Raw genomic sequence first — 17,189 nt, forward strand, 5'->3', positions numbered from 1 at the left:
GTCTCTGTGCCTGTGTGTGAAGGGTCAGCACGATCCTTGGCCCGGATTTTTGTTTTTTCCTTTCTTATCTTTTTTTTATCTTCCAGCTGGTTTGCATATTCGGGTGTGGATTCCTGAGTTGCTGGTGGTGCAGACTTCTCAGCTTCTCACATCTTTTAACTTGTGCAATGTACAAATAATTTAATGATTTTTTTTTTTTTATGTAACTTAAATCTCTTTCACACTTAATGGCTTTTAGATTTATTGCATGCTCAGGAAAACCTGCCCCACCCCACAGGACTTTTTTTTTTCTTTTTTTAAAGCTCCTGCAGTGGTGCCTGTGGCTCAAAGGAGTAGGGTGCTGGCTCCATATGCCAGAGGTGGTGGGTTCAAACCCAGCCCCGGCCAGACACTATAAAAAAAAAGCTCCTGTGTTTCCCCTCAGGGTTTCCACAAGTTGGATTTTCTTTTACATCCTTTGGGAGGAGGAGGGCTGCAGGCTCCCACTGCGGGTGATGGCCTGAGCCCCTGCACCCATCTCAAAGCATCATCCTCACTGCTTAGGGTCTTGCCTGAGTCTTGCCTTGAGCTCTGCCCCCTGGCTTGGTTTTCTTCCACATGGACTTCTCTTAGTGGAATCTGTCTATGCTCTCCAGCCTCTCCGTGCTGGCACCTCTGTCCTGGCTGAGCTCCCTGTGTGTGCTTCTGCCTTCTAGAAGTGCCAGTCACCAGGGGCCAGCATCCTCCTGAGCCCTGGCCACTCATGTTTCCTGTCAAAGGCTGCCCACTTGGGGCAGAGAAGGGAGGCCTGTGGTTGTGGTGTCCGGGCACCTTGGGCATGGGCATGGGCTTGGCTCCTTCAGACCCTGGGCTGGGGACGGCCGGTTCTGCCGCAAAGACATGGCCCCAGATATTTTGGTCCGGAAAGAAACGGTACTGTTTATTTTCTTCAGGAAAAAAAAAAACATTTAGAAGATTTTTTTTTTTTTTAAGTTCTTTCGTTTAGAAGGAATCTAGGTATGTTATTGTTTAAGAAAAAAAGTGTTTGCAATGTATCAGTCACCCGTTTAGTTCTGAGCATGATTTATGTGAGGAAATGGTTTTTTTAAAAATTAAGCTGGAGATATATCCCTGTACGATGCTTCTGTGAAAATGCAGCTTTTGTCCCGTGCTGTTAATGCAAGTTGTAACAGTGTAATATGGGAGTCGGTGTTTACATGTTACATTCCTCTGCCACAGTCAAAATAAGCCCGCAGGGTCTACAGTAGCGTTTCTGTATTTTATCAGCTTGGGCTGGGGCTGAGGGGGAGGCCTCCACTCACACTTGGAGGGGCTGTTTCTACCAGATTTATTTGCCTTATAAATATTCCCCATGTTTATTTTAACTCACTTTTAAAATGGAGCTGAAATTAATATGGACCCCAGGGCTGCAGCCTCAGCCTGAGTGCACCCCTCCCCCCCGGAGGTGGGGGAGGGACTGCTCTGCTGGGCCCTGTCCAGGCGGCCAGGTGGGCAGCCCAGGGTGCTTGGCGCCCCTGCGCCTCTGCCTGTGGTGGGCACCATGTCCCCAGGTGGCTCAAGGATAAGCCTGGCCTGCTGGCCCCAGGTATGCACAGGCCTCCCTGCTCCCTCTTACCTGCCAACCACACAGACAGTGCTGGGGTACCTTCTCCCTGGGGCACAGTGACCAGCAGCTCTAGGCCTGGCGAGTGGGGGCTGCAGTCTGGCAGCCCTGGAGGCTGTTCCTCACTGTCTTTACCACCTGGCATCACAGCGCATTTTGGACCTGGTATGGGGAGTCAGTTCCCTTCCTCCTTCACTAGTACCCAGATCACAGGGAGCCCAGAGCTGGACAGATGGCAGAGGCAGGGTGATCACGCCTAAGCCCAGTCAAGGGGAGACAGTATTAAACAGCACCTTTCTACAGTGCCAGGTGCTGGCAAAAAGGGGGCCACACCTGTTGGCAGAGTGGGCTGAGCACCTGGCTTGGAACCCAGGAAGATGATGGGGATGGGGAAAAAACTTCTGGAAAGGCCAGTGTGAGCTTGTGAAGGAGTGAGCAGGACCCTCTGGGCCCAGTGGAGTGGGGCGGGACCATCCTGGCTGCCCCAGACCCATAGGAGGAAGGGAGGCCCTCCTGGCTTTGGTTGGGGAGGGGCTGGGCCCGTGGGGGCTCTGGATGGGACTCTGGGATGGCACCTGCTCAGCCTCAGCCTCCTGGACACCAGTCTTGTGTCTACCTTTCCCTTTGATCTTGTGTCTTCACTTCTCCGTTGAAATCTGGGATGGATGGAAGACGTGAGGAGGATTCTGGGTAAGGAATAGGGTCCCCTGGGCAGGCTGACAGCTGCCCACTGCCAGCTGAGGAAGGCGGTGTAAGGACACACGGCCCCCATGACAAGGGGAACATGTGACCTGTGACCAAGCTGTTCCATTCCACAGAGCACCCTCCTGGTGGGGGCAAATGTGGAGGGCAAGGAAGGTGGGCTTGCTCCAGGAAGCCCCTCTAAGGGATAGGAATGGGGGTGGGAATGTGTGTCCAGCCAGGAAGAGCCTGAGGCCCGGAGTGGGCCACCCCAGGGTACCTTGGAGTTGAGCCCTGCCTCTGACCCAGCTTTCTGCCCTGCCCCAGGGCCACCCCCACCTGCAGCCTCTGCACCCTGCAGGCCCCCTCAGGCTGCGTACCCAGCGTCTGCCTCCTGCACTTCCACGCAGCGTTTCAGGGCTCAGGTGCCCTAACTCCAAGACGGGCAATCTTGATCACTCCATTCCAGGCCCACATCAACTCCCTGGCAGGCTAGTTGGTACTTTAGCCTGGGGTTCGCTTGTCAGGGGGTCAGTTTCTACAAAGCCAGGCTCTGAGCTGGCCCCCTGGGCTGGGACGGAGGGCAGGAATGAGCCTGCTCTTCCCCTGTCAGATATACTCTTGGGCCCAGCGTGTGAGGTGTTATTTCCAGGGGACATCCAGGGCCTGCCTGCTCCTGCTGCACTCTTGGGTGGCCCTGCCAGGCCCCCAGCGGCCCACAACACATGGGCCGACCTCTCCTGCCAGCCCTGGGGAGGAGGTGACCAGAGCCAGTGGGACTGTCCCCTCACCGAGGTGCCCCGACAGCCCCATGCTGTCGTCCCTGGACTACAGGAGCTCTCGGAGCCAGAGTGTTTTTATAACTTGGGCTGATTTAGTGCTGCCTGTCAGGAGCTTGCCATGGAGGGAGGTTTTGTTTGATCCTTATTATATCCAGAAGCCACCAGGCACTGCGGCCATTTTTCTCTCTCTAACCTAACCACAAGAAAAAAGAAGGTAAATTTTATCTCAGGAAAGACATCACAGTATTTAGGAAAAATCACTGCTGCTTAAATTTTCATTTTCTGGTTAATGTCCACATTCCCTTGTTGTGACATCATGTCCTTGTGTCCTGAGGGAGGGAGACCAGAGTGTGCCTGGGACTTGGTCACCAGACGTCACAGCCCCTCTGTCCAGCGTATTCTGGTGGCTGAGACATTATGGGCACAGGGAGGGCTTCGGCTGGGTGGAGGCAGGCCCAGCATCGGGCCCTGAGGGTTAGATGGGGTTGGCATGTCCCAGGGAAGCCAGGAGCTGGCCCCACAGAGATCGTGGCCTTGGGACATCCTCCCGCTGCTGCCTCCTGGGGAGCCCGCAGCTTGGCAGCCCGCTTGGCATTTCCTGGGCTGGCAGGTGCCTCCCAAGAGCCTCTCACCTGTGTGGGTGTTCCTTCCCCTTAGAGAGCGGATCAGGGGTCTTTAAGCTCGAGAGCCCGATGGATTGCTCTTTAAGCCTGGGCTTCAAGGATCTGAATTAATGCTTTTGTTTTTTATTCCAACCCCCATTCCGATTTTGAACAAGAAACCTGCCCTGTGATTAGGCTAATCTCACAGTAGTTCTGCCTCTTTGGAAAAGGCACAGAGAGTAGAGCTGCCCGGAACATGTGTCAGGTTGAATTCAAGGCTCTCGGGGTGCAGGGTGGTGACTTCCAGTATGGTCAGGGTCCTGGTGAGTGGCTCCCGCCACAGGGGTGCTCATAGCCCCCTAGCCCTGGGGCTGGCTGCTTGACTTCTGTGGCCAGCACTGCCATCCTCCTGGGGCCAGGCATGGCCTACACTGGTCACCGCTGCAGCTGGCCTCAGCCCCACTGTTCCTATCTGGTCCCCTGCACCCCCACCCAGGGGGCCTGAGTCTGAGTTCTTGTGTCCTGCACCCTTCAAGGGCAGACATTCGAATTGTGTGACCAGTGGGGGAGGTGAAACCAGCGCTGTCAAGAGTCCTTGTTCAAGGGTGAGAAGAGCCCCAAAGTTACCTCCACACAGTGGAGTCCGAGCTTCTGTTAAGAGATTGCAGGAATGTGCCCACCTCCTCCCACATAGACCTTCAGGGATAGGGTTTGACGTAGTCCCAGAAGTGGGAGCTTCCCCCATGGCTGCCAAAGCAGGAGTCCCAAAGCACAGGAGGGCTTCTCAGGAGGGGCTGGTAGGTCGTGGCCCCCGCCCACCCCCATGCAGGCCCTGTCGATATCACCACTTTGTGCCAGGGATCAGTGGGGCACATGTGGGCTGCAGAAATAGAAAATACTTGTGCCAGTGCCAAGAGGTGACATTACTTCCCTGGCACTGGGGTCGAGGCCTGGAGAACAGCCCAGCCCCATCCTATGGACTGTAGCTGCTACAAGCCCAGTCCCAAAAGAGGGTCAGCTTTCCGGGACAGAAAGTCTCCACAATGAGCAGGGACCCAGTATCCCACAGAGGCCACCCTGGCATCAGTCCCTGGTGCCCACACATCCTGGCTGCCTACACAGGGTCACTTCCAGGTGTGCAGAGGGCACCATGTGCTAGGCCCTGACCCAGCTCCACTCTGGTGTTGAGGGCAGGATATTCAAGGCAGCTGAGTTCTATTTGTATTTCCAGGAACTCATAATTTCATATCTTAAAAAAAAGGCTTATACCAGTCATTAAATACATCAAGCCAAAAACAGATAGGTTTTGTAAACGCACCTCTGCACACAGAGTACCTGTCACCAGACATGTCTGAATGTGCACAGCCCCTGTCTCTTAGATGTGGCAGTCCAGTATGGGGCCTAGAATGCCCACCCCCCACCTGCTCTCCTGGGAGGCTGTGAGCTCCCTCATCTTCCTCGCTTGCTGGGGCATGTAGCCACCTGGACCGTCTTGCAATGACCAACTGGCCATCCGATCTTGGCCTGTCCTGGATGTGACTGCCGTGTGACCCATCCCTCGCTTGTGAGTAAGCCACGTGCCAGATGCTCCCTGCAAGGCACTGCAGATGCTCCAAGGGATACACCGCTTTTTGAAATGGAATTATATCATTAGTACCTGCCAGGATTAACTCTGACGTGGGGCTTATCTGTCCCTAATTTACCTCCTCTCCTTCAAAGACTGAAGGGTGATCTGAGGAGCCCACCCACGTGGGCCTGTCCCCTGAGAGTCCTGTGCTGTGTTAGGATCTGTACCCATTCACATGTGTGTGCGGGTCTGCACACACGCATGTGTACAGGCGTGTGAGTACACGTGTTCGTGTGTGCACACATGTGGATTGTGGAGCTGAGTAAAGGAGGCGTGGCAGGGCTGGACAGGCAGGCGTGGGCCTGCTGCCTGGCTGTGCATGGTCCAAGAGCATTCTGCTTTCAGATGACAATGTTCCAGGACCCCGTGGTCTGTGCCCTCACTGTCCTGCAAAGCCCCAAGGGGCAGAAGGCAGCCCTGTGCGTCTCCACTGGTCTTTCTTAGCACATCCCAATGCCTTTCAGGGGACAGGTGCTGTTTGTCACCTACACTCGCCCTTCACCACCAGGCTATTTGGTGGTTCCTGGCACTGTTTGTCATGTTGCGCGTCACAGCTGGAGCCTCTTAGAAGTGGGCTTCGTACCCGGGGCCGCCTGTTTGAACAGGCACTTTGCAGGCTGAAGGGTCCTCCACCCACACTTGGGCTACATGTACACTCACCTCTCTCTCTGCATCTGTTTCTGACAGGTTGGTGGTCGGGGCCAGCTGTATCCTTTGCCAGCATTTGTGTGGCTGTCCTGGGACATGGACTCCCTTCCCTCTGGTCCCCCACCCTCACTGCCTTCCCTCCCAGCAAGTGCTGCCTCTGATATGGGGCCTCTGGAGGCTCTTCCTCAACTGCACTTGGAGACAGCCGCGAGGCGGCCAGGCAACCTCCCTTGAGAGCAGCCCTGCTCTGGCCCCACTTCTCCAGAGGGAGCAGTCAGATCCGGGTGGGTCAGGAGAAGGGTCATGTGAGGGAAGATGAAAGCCATGGGTTGCCTGCTGAGAGCACAGGTGGCCATAACCACCTTGAGCCTTAAGTGGCTGAAAGTCTTTCCTCTGGATCTAACGGGGTGGCTCTCCATTGTGACTGAGACCCCACCAGGTTACGGGCCTGGCCCCAGAAGCTAAAATTAACTCCAGAGCGGGCATGTCCCACAGAGGCACAGGCTTGGCCAGCAGGCACTGCCCAGGGGCTCCCTGCTTGGGCTGAGAGGGAAGCCCGCAGTGGGGGCTCAGGTTGGGAGTCTCTGGGCTGGCTGCAGATGGGTGGGTGTGGGCTGCCAGCTCATAGCCATGGTTTGCCCCGGTGCTCGTGAAACACAGTTTGTTGGGGCTCCTTAGCCTGCATGCAGACGTGGCCCTGGAGTGCGCTGGCTTCCTCACTGGGATCGGGCTGGACACCACCGTCATGATGCGCAGTATCCCCCTCCGCGGCTTTGACCAGGTAGTGTGAAAGACCCCACTCCCAGCCCTCAGCTCAGCTCCCTCAAGAGCCATGTTCCTGTCTGCCCAACACCTGTTCAGCTCAGAGACCCCCCTCCCAACTCCCTGCTGCCTCCTTGCCAAGCACCCTCAGGTCCTGGGGGGAGTGAAACTAGAGGTCGTATGGAAGCCAGGGTGAGTGGCACAGGTGCACACAGCCCCCATCCTGAACACCACTGTGGGACCAGCGGTCAGAGACGTGGCCTGTGTCCACACAGTGCACGTGGAGGTCACAAGTGTGTGGCAGCCCTCGTCCAAGCCCACAGTCAGCAGGACGAGCTCCTGTAATTGGAGCCTGGAGATTTTCTTTTTTTTTATAGAGAGAAGGTCTCTGTCTATCCCCAAGCTAGACTGTGGTCGCACGATCACAGCTCACTGCAACCTGGAACTCCAGGACTCAAGCGATCCTCCTGCCTCAGCCTCCTAAGTAGCTGGGACTGTAGGCACAGGCCACCATGTCTGGCTGATTTTTGTATTTTTTCGTAGAGTCAGGGAATCATTATGTTGCTCAGGCTGGTCTTGAACTTCAGGCCTCAAGTGATCCTCCTACCTCAACCTCCCAAAGAGTTCAAATTACAGGTGCCTGGCCTGAGGTTTTCTTTTTGTTAACTAAAAACTTTTCAAGGAAAAATCTGCTGTTAAAATTGAACTCTGCGGTTGTCATGGTGTGTGGGGGATCAAACACTCCCTAACCCCCAGGAAGGAAGACCCGTTGGGTGCAGAGCTGTGCAGGTCTGGGCAAAGGAGGCTTGAGAGGCAAAGAGGGGTCTGCAGGGGTGAGGGCCGTGCCAGGGTGGATGCCACCAAGGGGAGTGCAGGGGACTCACAACTCGGGGGATGATGGCTGCCCCTCAGGGACCAGTACTTCTGAGCCCATCAGGCTTCCAGAGGGATGCAGGCGGGACCTGTGCCCTGCACGGCAGTGCCTCTGCCGGAACGCCTGGCTGTCGTCCTCCTGGGCTGGGCTACTATACACACGGTCCAGAGCCTACTGTCTTACCTGCACAGATGTCAAGGAATTTAAGTGGTGACTGTTTGTTTCCTCTTGACCCTGCTGGCCTATGACAGCAGGGTGCTGTGATGGAGGGACGGTGGGAGGGAGGGACGGAGCAGCTGTGCCCTACCTGCTGTGTTTCCAGGTAGAGCATAGTCTCAGGGACAGAGGTGACGGGGCCTGGGGGTGGGCGGTGGGGCAGAGGGCCATGTGGCAGAGCCTAGGAGAAGGAAGTCTCTTTACCACTGGCTTTAGTGGGGACTTAGGTAATTAGCACCTTGAGAGGAGCCCATAGACCAAGCAAGTGCCAACTACAAGGCCCAATCTGAGGATTTGGAGCCCAGAGGAGGCCAGACAGTCTATAGAGGGCAAGAAGACCCAGGGTGGGGGCCTTGGGTACCCCACTTTATCTTCCAAACAGATCCCTCCTGGGTCCTCACCTGGGCTGTTGCGAGCAGAGCAGGGCCACTAAAGCCGCAGCAGGGCTGTTGCGAGCAGAGCAGGGCCTCTGTCCTATTGGTGGTGGTCTCACTGCCACCTTGCTCATGGCCTGGCCTCCTGTGTCTTTCAGCAAATGTCTGCCCTGGTCACAGAGCACATGGCGTCTCACGGCACCCAGTTCCTAAGGGGCTGCACCCCTGCCCGAGTCAGGAGGCTCCCGGACGGCCGGCTCCAGGTCACCTGGGAGGACCGCATCTCTGGCAGTGAGGGCACAGACACCTTTGACACCATCCTGTGGGCCATTGGTAAGGCTGCACCGAGCCACACACTCCTGTCCCCGGTCTCCCCAGGTGCGTGGAGGCCGGCAGAGCCTCATTCCTGCGTCAGCATCTTTGCCTCCCCTCCCAGCTCCGTCCAGGACCACATCCCATCTTGCTGGCCCCCAGCAGGGTGGCTGCGGTCTAGGCCTCTAGGACCGCACCACCCCTGGCCACACCCACCTCACCAGCCCCAGCACACTGTGCCTCTCCTATTCTTCCTCCTGTGAAACCTTCTGGAAACACGAACCAAAGAATAGACCTGGATGGTCAGCCAGGAGTCCCCAATGAGGAAAGGCCAGTTAGTCCCCCCTTGATAGATTGTTTACTAAGGTTTCAAGGTAGAAATTCTATGCATTTCCTACTAGAGTTAGGCCTTGGTATATTTTTTCTTTAGCATATTATATATTTTACATTATAGTTTCAAGTTAATTGTTTTTAACACAAATGTGAAATAGATTTTAACAATTTAAAAACTGTGGTGAGGCTTGGCGCCTATAGTTCAAGTGGCTAGGGCACCAGCCACATACATCAGAGCTGGCAGGTTCGAATCCAGCCCAGGCCTGCCAAACAACAATGACAGCTATAATCAAAAAATAGCCGGGGTGGGGCGGCGCCTGTGGCTCAAGGAGTAGGGCACTGGTCCCATTTTCCAGAGGTGGTGGGTTCAAACCCAGCCCTGGCCAAAAACCACAAAAAAAAAAAAAAAATTGAAAGCCATTTATGGGCGGCGCCTGTGGCTCAGTGAGTACGGCACCGGTCCCATATGTTGGAGGTGGCGGGTTCAAACCCAGCCCCGGTCAAAAACCACAAAAAAAAAAAAATAGCCGGGCGTTGTGGCGGGCGCCTGTAGGCCCAGCTACTTGGGAGGCTGAGGCAGGAGAATCACTTAAGCCCAGGAGTTGTGAGCTGTGATGCCACGGCACTCTGCCCAGGGCAACAGCTTGAGGCTCTGTCTCATAAAAAATAAAAATTGTAGTGACATACACTAATAGATTTCCCCATGCGAACATTTTTAAGTGCACAGCTCAATGTATTAAGGGCTTTCACAGTGACGTGCTACCCTCACCACCATCCATCGTCGTAACTTTTCCATCTTCTTAAACTGAAACTCTGTGCCTGTTAAAGGATAACTCACCCCTCCCCTCCCCAGCCCAGAAGCCCCACTCTGCTTTCCATTTTGATGGATCTGTTGACTCTGGAGACCTCGTATGAGTGCGTCCTGCCGTGACTGGCTGTTTCACTGAGCAGTGTCCTCAGAGCTCATCCGTGTTATGGCATGTGTGAGAATTCCGTTCCGTGTTATGGCTGAATCATTCTGTTTATCCATCCATCTGTCGATGGACACTTGGGTTGCTTCGGCCCTTTGGCTAGTGCAGAGAACTCTCCTGCCAACACGGGGTGCACGAGCTGGCTGTTTGCAATATACAAAGCTCTAACCAGCCTTTTTGTGGCTTGTGGTACCTCCCAACAGGTCACTTTGGCTCTGCGGGCTATCATGCGTTAGAAGTGGGTGTCGCACCGGCCTGCTCAGAAGTCACACTTTGTAGGATTCCAAAGATGGTGTCCAGTGCTGGGCAGCAGCCTCGGGCCCTGTCTGGGGAGATGTGGGTGGCTGCCACTCATCTGGTTGCACCCTCCTGCCCTCTGTCAGGTGTGGGGGCCAGTGTTTTGCAGGGTGGAGGCTGAGCACGTGTGGCCTGGCTGATCTTGGTGGACACCTTGCCTCTTTGGTGAGGCTCACCTGAGAACAAGGGCAGGGAGTGTGGTCTCAGTTGGAGGAGACCCCTGCCCAGGTCCTGGGGTAGGAGGTCTGAGGGGACCTGGCAGGGGCAGACAGAGCCTGATGGGCAAACCCACATGCCATCCCATCCCAGTCCTGCCAAGAGGCTGGGGCATGGTGGCCCCTGTGAGGAGGCCTGCGGTTCTCATCAGGGCACGTAGCACACCTGCCCAGATGTCCCTGCTGCCTGTCACCTGCAGCATCTGGGTTTGGTTTCTAGTTTTCCTACCTCTCCTTTCAACTTGAACATTGTCAGTGAGAACAACCAAAGCACTCAGAGTTCTGTGGGGTTTCTCCACACTGAGCCCAGGTGAAGACCCCGGTCCCCCCAGACTGTCCTCTGGTTTATGCACGTGCTCAGTGAGCACCCAGTGCTGTTCTGTCACTGCTATGAGAAGGGCTGGCAGAGCTGCCATGTCCCCTGGGTGGGGCCTCGAAGACCAAAGCGTTTCTGCAAAAACCACCCGGGAGGAACGGCAGTTGGAAATGACATCACATCCAGGGCTCAGTTTTTGTATCGGGACACACGAGCAGATTTGATTTGAGATGGCCCAGAGTGAATTTAGGGCCTTGTGAACCAGAGCAGAGCAGTTACTAAGAGAAACGTTCTTGGTCAAATTGTAAAAGTAAATGTTAACTAAGTTCACTGTGCAAGGTTAGGTGATGGCTTGAACCCAGAAGTGCACTCCAAACACCAAGGTGGCGGCTTTCTCCCCCCACCCCAGCCTTCCTTCTTTGTCCCCTGACATTTCCCCAGACAACCCACCCCCACACTGGGCACACAGACACTGTCCACTGAGCCCACAGTGCTAGCAGTGTCCCAGCGGGGCAGGGGCTGTGCCCTCGAGGATCCTGGGGTCCTCTTGCTTCCTGGTGGGGGCCTGGCTAGGGATAGGCTTAGCTCTGCCTGGTGGAGATGCCATGGCATCTACACCCGTCCTCCTCCACGGGGCGTCTGTTTTTTGTTTTGTTTTGTTTTTTTGTATTTTCAAAAAGAGCATCCCCAGACAGTCTGCCTTGCTTGATTGATGCTGGGGGTGGAAGCTTTTCACAGTCCTTGGCCTTTGACCTTGCTTCCTGAGGGCGGCAGCAGTGGTTTCTGGCAGGCCTGCTAGGGGGGCTGCGCGGGCATGTGCTGACTGCACCTCCCCAGAGCCGGGTTTTGTAAACATTCGGAGCCACTTCCCAGGTTAACAACTGGGGATGTTTTCTGCTGGCTTGTTCTGATAAGCCTATAACCAAGTCTTATTTCCACTGGTAACACAGGCTGATCCACTCCAGTAGGTTAAAATAAAACATGCTGGGGCTGCACAGTGGACGGTGGGCACTGCCCTATCTTGGTCTCTGCCCCTGGTCCTCAGCAGCCAATACCAAGCCCTTACGAGCTGGGCTGATGGGTGTTTACAGACAGAAAGGGAGATTGGACACACAGAACGGGCCAGGTGCCCCTCAGAGCTCCTGTCTGGGCCCTGCCCACGTACCAGCCACAGCCATGAGGATGGTGAAAGTTGGCACTGGGAAGTGGACCCTGAAGCCTGGGTAGCGGAGGAGGGCTGGAGCCCCTTTCTCGGCACAGCCTTGATCTCCAGTGGTGGATTAAGTGAGTTAGCAGTTAAAGCAGTTAATTGCTGTGCAGGGGGCCCTGGCTCATTGTTTGTCTGTGAATCACCCGCCCACACCAGGTGTCTCAGATAATAGACTGGGAACCTCAGCGAGGAGGATTTCCTGTCTGCAGATGTGCCGATTACAGCGCTGAGTGAAGACAGTCAGCCTGCGCTGTACTGGATTCGCCCACTGAGTTAACCACTTGTGGCCTGAATCCCCAGGTTGGGCGTGTGAGCAGACACAGTCCAGCGTAGAGGCTTCTAGGCTCCAGCCGAGGTCAGATCTGGCTTTAAGCAATGGACAGAGGGCATCTGCATCATAGCCATGGAACGCCAGGCTGAGACTGTCCTGTGCCCCGGGGCATCCCAGCCCCCTGCATGGTTCTCTGTCCCTCTTCTTGGGGTACCAACAATGAGGAGTTTAGCGCATCTGTCCCTGTGCCACGGGAGGCCTCTCCATGGTTGGAAGAGCTGGCACGCAGGAGGGGCCTCTCCAAGCTTGGGTGCCTGAAGCTCTGATGGCCACCATTCCCACCGACTGAGGGCCGGGAGGGCAGTCCCAGCCTACCTGGACTCCTTGGTGTGGTAGGTGACTCTGAGGAACAACCAACTCAAATCTTACCCCAGCCACTGAAGCTGTTTCCTTTCCTTTGGGCTTTGCTGTGGACAGCTCCAAGTCATCCGCCTGTGTGCAAACCGGCTTCTCAGCCTCTTGGGCAGGGTGGGGCTGGCTCTCTTGCTCTGGAGCTCAGCTTCCCAACTTCCATAGGACGTCAGGCAGAGGCCACAGCTGGGAGGGTGTGCCTGGTACCCAGGCAGGGAGCAGGTCAGCCCAGGGAGGGCTGTAGCCCAGCTCTTCTCTCCCCCCAGGGGCTGCTGGCTCAAGGTCATACAGCTGCAACTATCTCTGCTCAGCTGTGTTCTGCTGAGTTGCCCCGCACTGACACAGCCCACTGTGTTCTTCCCGGTGGGGACTCAGAGGTGACCTGGCCTGCCTCACCCAGGGGCGTGGCTGGGCCTGAGCAGGAGTTGTGGGTCACAAGTGCCTCCTTGGTAGTCTGACACCTTTCTGTTTCAGTACAGTTTTGAAGTTTGTGATTATTGACATCAAGAGAGGCCCAAAGGCTGGGCCTGTGATCGCAGCACTTTGGGAGGCCAAGGGGGAAGCATCGCCAGGAATTTGAGGCCAGCCTGGACAATGTAGTGAGACATCCCTTCTCTAGAAAAATGATAAAAGTCTGCTGGTCATGGTGGTATGTACCCGTAGTTCCAGCTAGTCAGAAGGCAGGGGAAGTAGGAGTCTTTGAGGCCAACGGTTCAAGGCTATAGCAACTGTGATCATAGCACTGTACTCCAGCCTGGGCAACAGAGTAAGACGATCCTCTCAAAACAAAGAGGGAGAGAGAGACCCAAATCTGCTTGTGGGGGGGGGTTTCTTTCCTTTTTTGTTTGGAGAGGAAGAAAGTGGATATTCACATTCACAGTGCCCTATCTGCACCTTCTAAACTCTGAGAGGTGGCTGTGTCCTTCCCTACCACACTGTGTGGCCCCCGGCACCACTGCGCCCACAGCAGCACCATCAGTTCAGCCGCAGCTCAAGGCAGCACCAACAGCTTTCAGGGGCCTGGCTAGGGCAGAGGGCAGCAGCACCCTGAGCCTACCTGTCAGCCTGGAGTCCAGCAGTTTATCCCTATGTCCTGACTTGTGTGAACGGTCTGGTGTGACTCTGCACTGACCTGGTTGAATCTGTTTCCAAGTCAGACTCAGGATTATGGTTAGAACATAGTGGAAACCAGTTAAAGATGAGTGCATGAATAAATCAAAGGAAGTACTGTTAAAAAAAAAAAAAAGCTTAGTGAAAACCCTTCTGGAGATGATCAGGTCTGTCCACACCTACTGTCGTGGGCGTCTGAATTCAGTGAGTGCCCCATGGAGCAGCCAACCTGTGGGGAGACTACGGTAACAGTTGTTAGAGCAGTAACCATGTCCCACCTTGGAGTGCCCTCCTTCCCAGCGCTCCCAGACACCTGAGCTGAGGGCTCCACGGCACTTCCAGCTAGCCAGAATTTCAGGAGCCAGCGTGAGCTTACTTGATGCGTCGCCAGCTGGAACAGGGAGGCTGTGCTGCCCACGGGGAAGCCCAGCCCCTCGCCCTCAGGGAACCTCCCAGGGTACGAGACACCATCAGATGGTCTATGGGCCCCTGGCAGCCACTGGCGGGCACAGTGAGTAACCGGCATCTGGTCACACCACAATCCAGAGGGTCATTGATTCATTCACAGAGTCTCTGCTGGCAGGCAAGGCCAGCAGGACCTGCCCCTGGTGGGACTCACTGCAGTGGAGGGGGGTCTGGGGCTCATTGAGAGGGGACATCCACCAAAACAAACAGAAAGCAAAGACGATAGTATGATAAATAGGAAATAAAATAAGTCTCGGGGTCTTATTTTGTGACTCGTGACTCTAGTCCCACAGCATGGCCCCTCTGCCTTCCGTGGCTGCACAGGCCAAGGGGCAGCCAGCAGGAAGCAAAGAAAATAGTATAATAAATAGGAAACGTTAAAAAAAAGATAAATAGGAAATAAAATAAGTCTCGGGGTCTGACTCCAGTCCCACAGCGTGGCCCCTCTGCCTTCCGTGGACTTCACAGGGCAAGTGGCAACAGCTGCCCTAGGGGCCACATGCTCTTTAGGACAGTGGCCAGGTGGCCCACCCGGCCCTGAGGGTGGAGCCACCTGGCAGGGCAGTGTCAGCCGTCCTCAGGCTCTCCTGTCTGTCTCCCCATACCTGGCTGCTGCTAGCACTTAACCCTCCCCTCGTCACATGGGCTGTTCTTTGGAAACATGGGCCCCAGGCAGGCGTGAAATCAGAGGGCATGCCTGTTTTGCATCACTGGGCAAGAGAGGCCATGGAATTGCTGTCGGTCCCTCCTGTGTTCACAGAGGAGGATGGGTAGTTGCCACCTGGGTGGCTGGGGCCAGGCTGGCGGGGCTATCTGCCACCATGTCAGAGCCCGGGGGCATCCCAGATAGTAGGGGTTAGAGGGAGGGGCTGTACCTGGCTGGGCCTGGGGGTCCACAGCTCTGAGGTTTCGACCCAGTTCTCTGAGTCATGGGCCCACCGGCTCCCTTGCAGAGCGGGACATGAGGACATGCGTTTGTGCCTGAATGTTTTTTTGCTTTGGTAGGAGAGACTTAGCTGGGCTGTCAGCCCCAGCCCTCTTTCTTGTGCAGTCTTGTTCCCCTGAAGACACCTGGTCCAGTGGGCAGCAATGAGACCCACTCTGGGGCTGCAGGGGCGCCCCTGTAGAGGCGCCAACAGTGGTTGCCATGTGTGAAGGGATGCTCCTGGGGTTATGGCCATAGCCTGCACTTGTGGCCGGCGTCACCTCTTGGCCTTATCTGTGTTATGGGCCTGTCCAGCCTTCAGGATGGCTGTCAGTTTGGTCACCTCTAACTCCCATGCTGACCATGGCTCTGATGAGCAAGAAGACGACCTTTCTGGAGCCTAAGGGAAGCCTCGCTCAGGTCTCCTTGGTCTCAGGGCTGTGGGAGGTGACTGCAGTAGTGTCCCCAGGCCTCTCCCCTGGGCAGCATATGACTGTCCCAGCAAGGTGCCCACAGGGAGGCTACCTGTGTGGATGCCCTTGGCAGAAGGGAGCTGTTCCATCTGCTGCTTTAGCCCAGACGGATTCTGGAAGGCCAGCTTGGTCAGGGACGATGTCTTTCATGGCACCCTTGATACAGTCAAGCCAATATAGCAAGGTTCACGGGAAGATTTAACACAGAGCCAGCCCCCTCCCTCTGCCCACAGATCACACACTGCAACAAGTCTACTCACGGGTGCGGCCCACCCCAGGGCTGTATCTGGAGCTTTCGTGCCCTCACACTTTGTAGAAAACACCCTGGAGCATCACATACCCACAATGAGGCCAGAATGGCGTGGAGATCTCTATAAATGAGTGAGGACAGGCAGGGACCTGCAATTTATGAAAGATGAGACACAGTTAGCAAACATGTGGCCAAAAGTTACTTAATTCTACTAGTCATCGAAAAAGTGCAAATTAAAACAAACAGCATGAGAGAGACTGCAGGCCGCCCTCAGGGAGGAGCAGAGTCTAGGAAGGACCGTTTCAGGGCATGGCCCCTGCCCAGGTTGGGGGGCTCCCACGTCAGCTCTGCCTCCTCTGAGGTTCTGCTGACAGACCAGTGCTCCAGGTCTCCTAGTGATGTCCAGAGGCCGGAGACTCAGGATCCCCCCAGATGTCCCACCCCAGCAGGGCCCACTCAGTACTTGGCAAATACCACACTAGGTGTTCAAGAGCCAAGGCCAAGGGACGGAGCCTAGAGTGTGCAAAGCCTCTGCAGGGCAGCCTGGAGCCAGGTGTAGGGCAAGCTGGGGCAGAACTCTGAGCTCAACATGGGGGTTTGGTGGGGGGAGGCAGATGCAGGGTAGGTGGGGGCTTCCCTGACCCCCACATTGCCTGAGTGGTGCTGCCTTTATATTTACACAAGGGGGGGTGATGTGGAACAGATTGCCTGACCTTTTCTCATACTGTGTAGGTCCCACTGGGCTGGGGCTGGGCGTTGCCAGACCACCGTTCTCATGTGGCCAGTGGCCAGGCTCACAGCTCAGCACCTCGTTTCCATTCCCTGGGGCTCCAGGCCTGAGCTGAGTGGGGCCCACAACACCTGACTGGGCCCCTGGCCTAACTCTACTCTGAGCACAAGGGAACAGGACTGCAGGGGCCACCCTGTCTCTGCCATAGCCACTGCTCTGGTCCTTTGCTCAGTGAGGCCGGTAGGGCTTGGGGCCCAGCATTCTTTCTGGCAAGACCTGTCACATCTGGGAGACATTGCCCTATGGCTTGGAGACAAGGGTGGAACTGGCCTCCTGCCCCACCATCCAGGCCCTGGTACCTACGGCCGCTGGGCCCAGCTGCCTGCTGCACAGCTCTTTCCTTTCCCATTCACTTCAGAAGCAGCAGTGCAGCCCCTGTGAGACCAGAACAGGGATGTCCATGCTGCAAGGGCCATGCCCGCCTGCCCTCCAGCCAGCCCTCAGCGCCAACTCCACATTCCGTGAACCTTCTGTGTGCACACACAGCACATCTTGAAATGTCCCAGCTGTGAAATGGGCTACAGAGGCTACCAGGCTGCACACTTGTGTCACTAACTCCTGTGACTCCTTTTGAATTTGTCTTTATTTCCTTTGGATCCTGGGGGTAGGGTTTGGGCAGCACCTATTAAGGTTCACCGTTGCCAAAATTACCAAGAGAAACATGAGGAAAT

General features: G+C 55.7%; 1 protein-coding gene across 4 annotated transcripts in view; it reads left to right on the plus strand.

Annotated features, from left to right (window-relative positions):
- TXNRD2 (thioredoxin reductase 2) overlaps positions 1 to 17,189 on the plus strand; it is a 56,781-nt gene that overhangs the window by 28,497 nt on the left and 11,095 nt on the right. For all 4 annotated transcript variants that reach the window (XM_053588786.1, XM_053588783.1, XM_053588784.1 and 1 more), the window contains exons 9-11: positions 5,983 to 6,002; positions 6,633 to 6,724; positions 8,328 to 8,502. In XM_053588786.1, coding sequence (XP_053444761.1) covers positions 5,983 to 6,002; positions 6,633 to 6,724; positions 8,328 to 8,502 — 287 coding nt within the window. The remainder of the gene's footprint in view (positions 1 to 5,982; positions 6,003 to 6,632; positions 6,725 to 8,327; positions 8,503 to 17,189) is intronic.

This window comes from Nycticebus coucang, chromosome 4 (genome assembly GCF_027406575.1).
Source record: "Nycticebus coucang isolate mNycCou1 chromosome 4, mNycCou1.pri, whole genome shotgun sequence".
NCBI classification, from domain to species: Eukaryota; Metazoa; Chordata; class Mammalia; order Primates; family Lorisidae; genus Nycticebus; species Nycticebus coucang.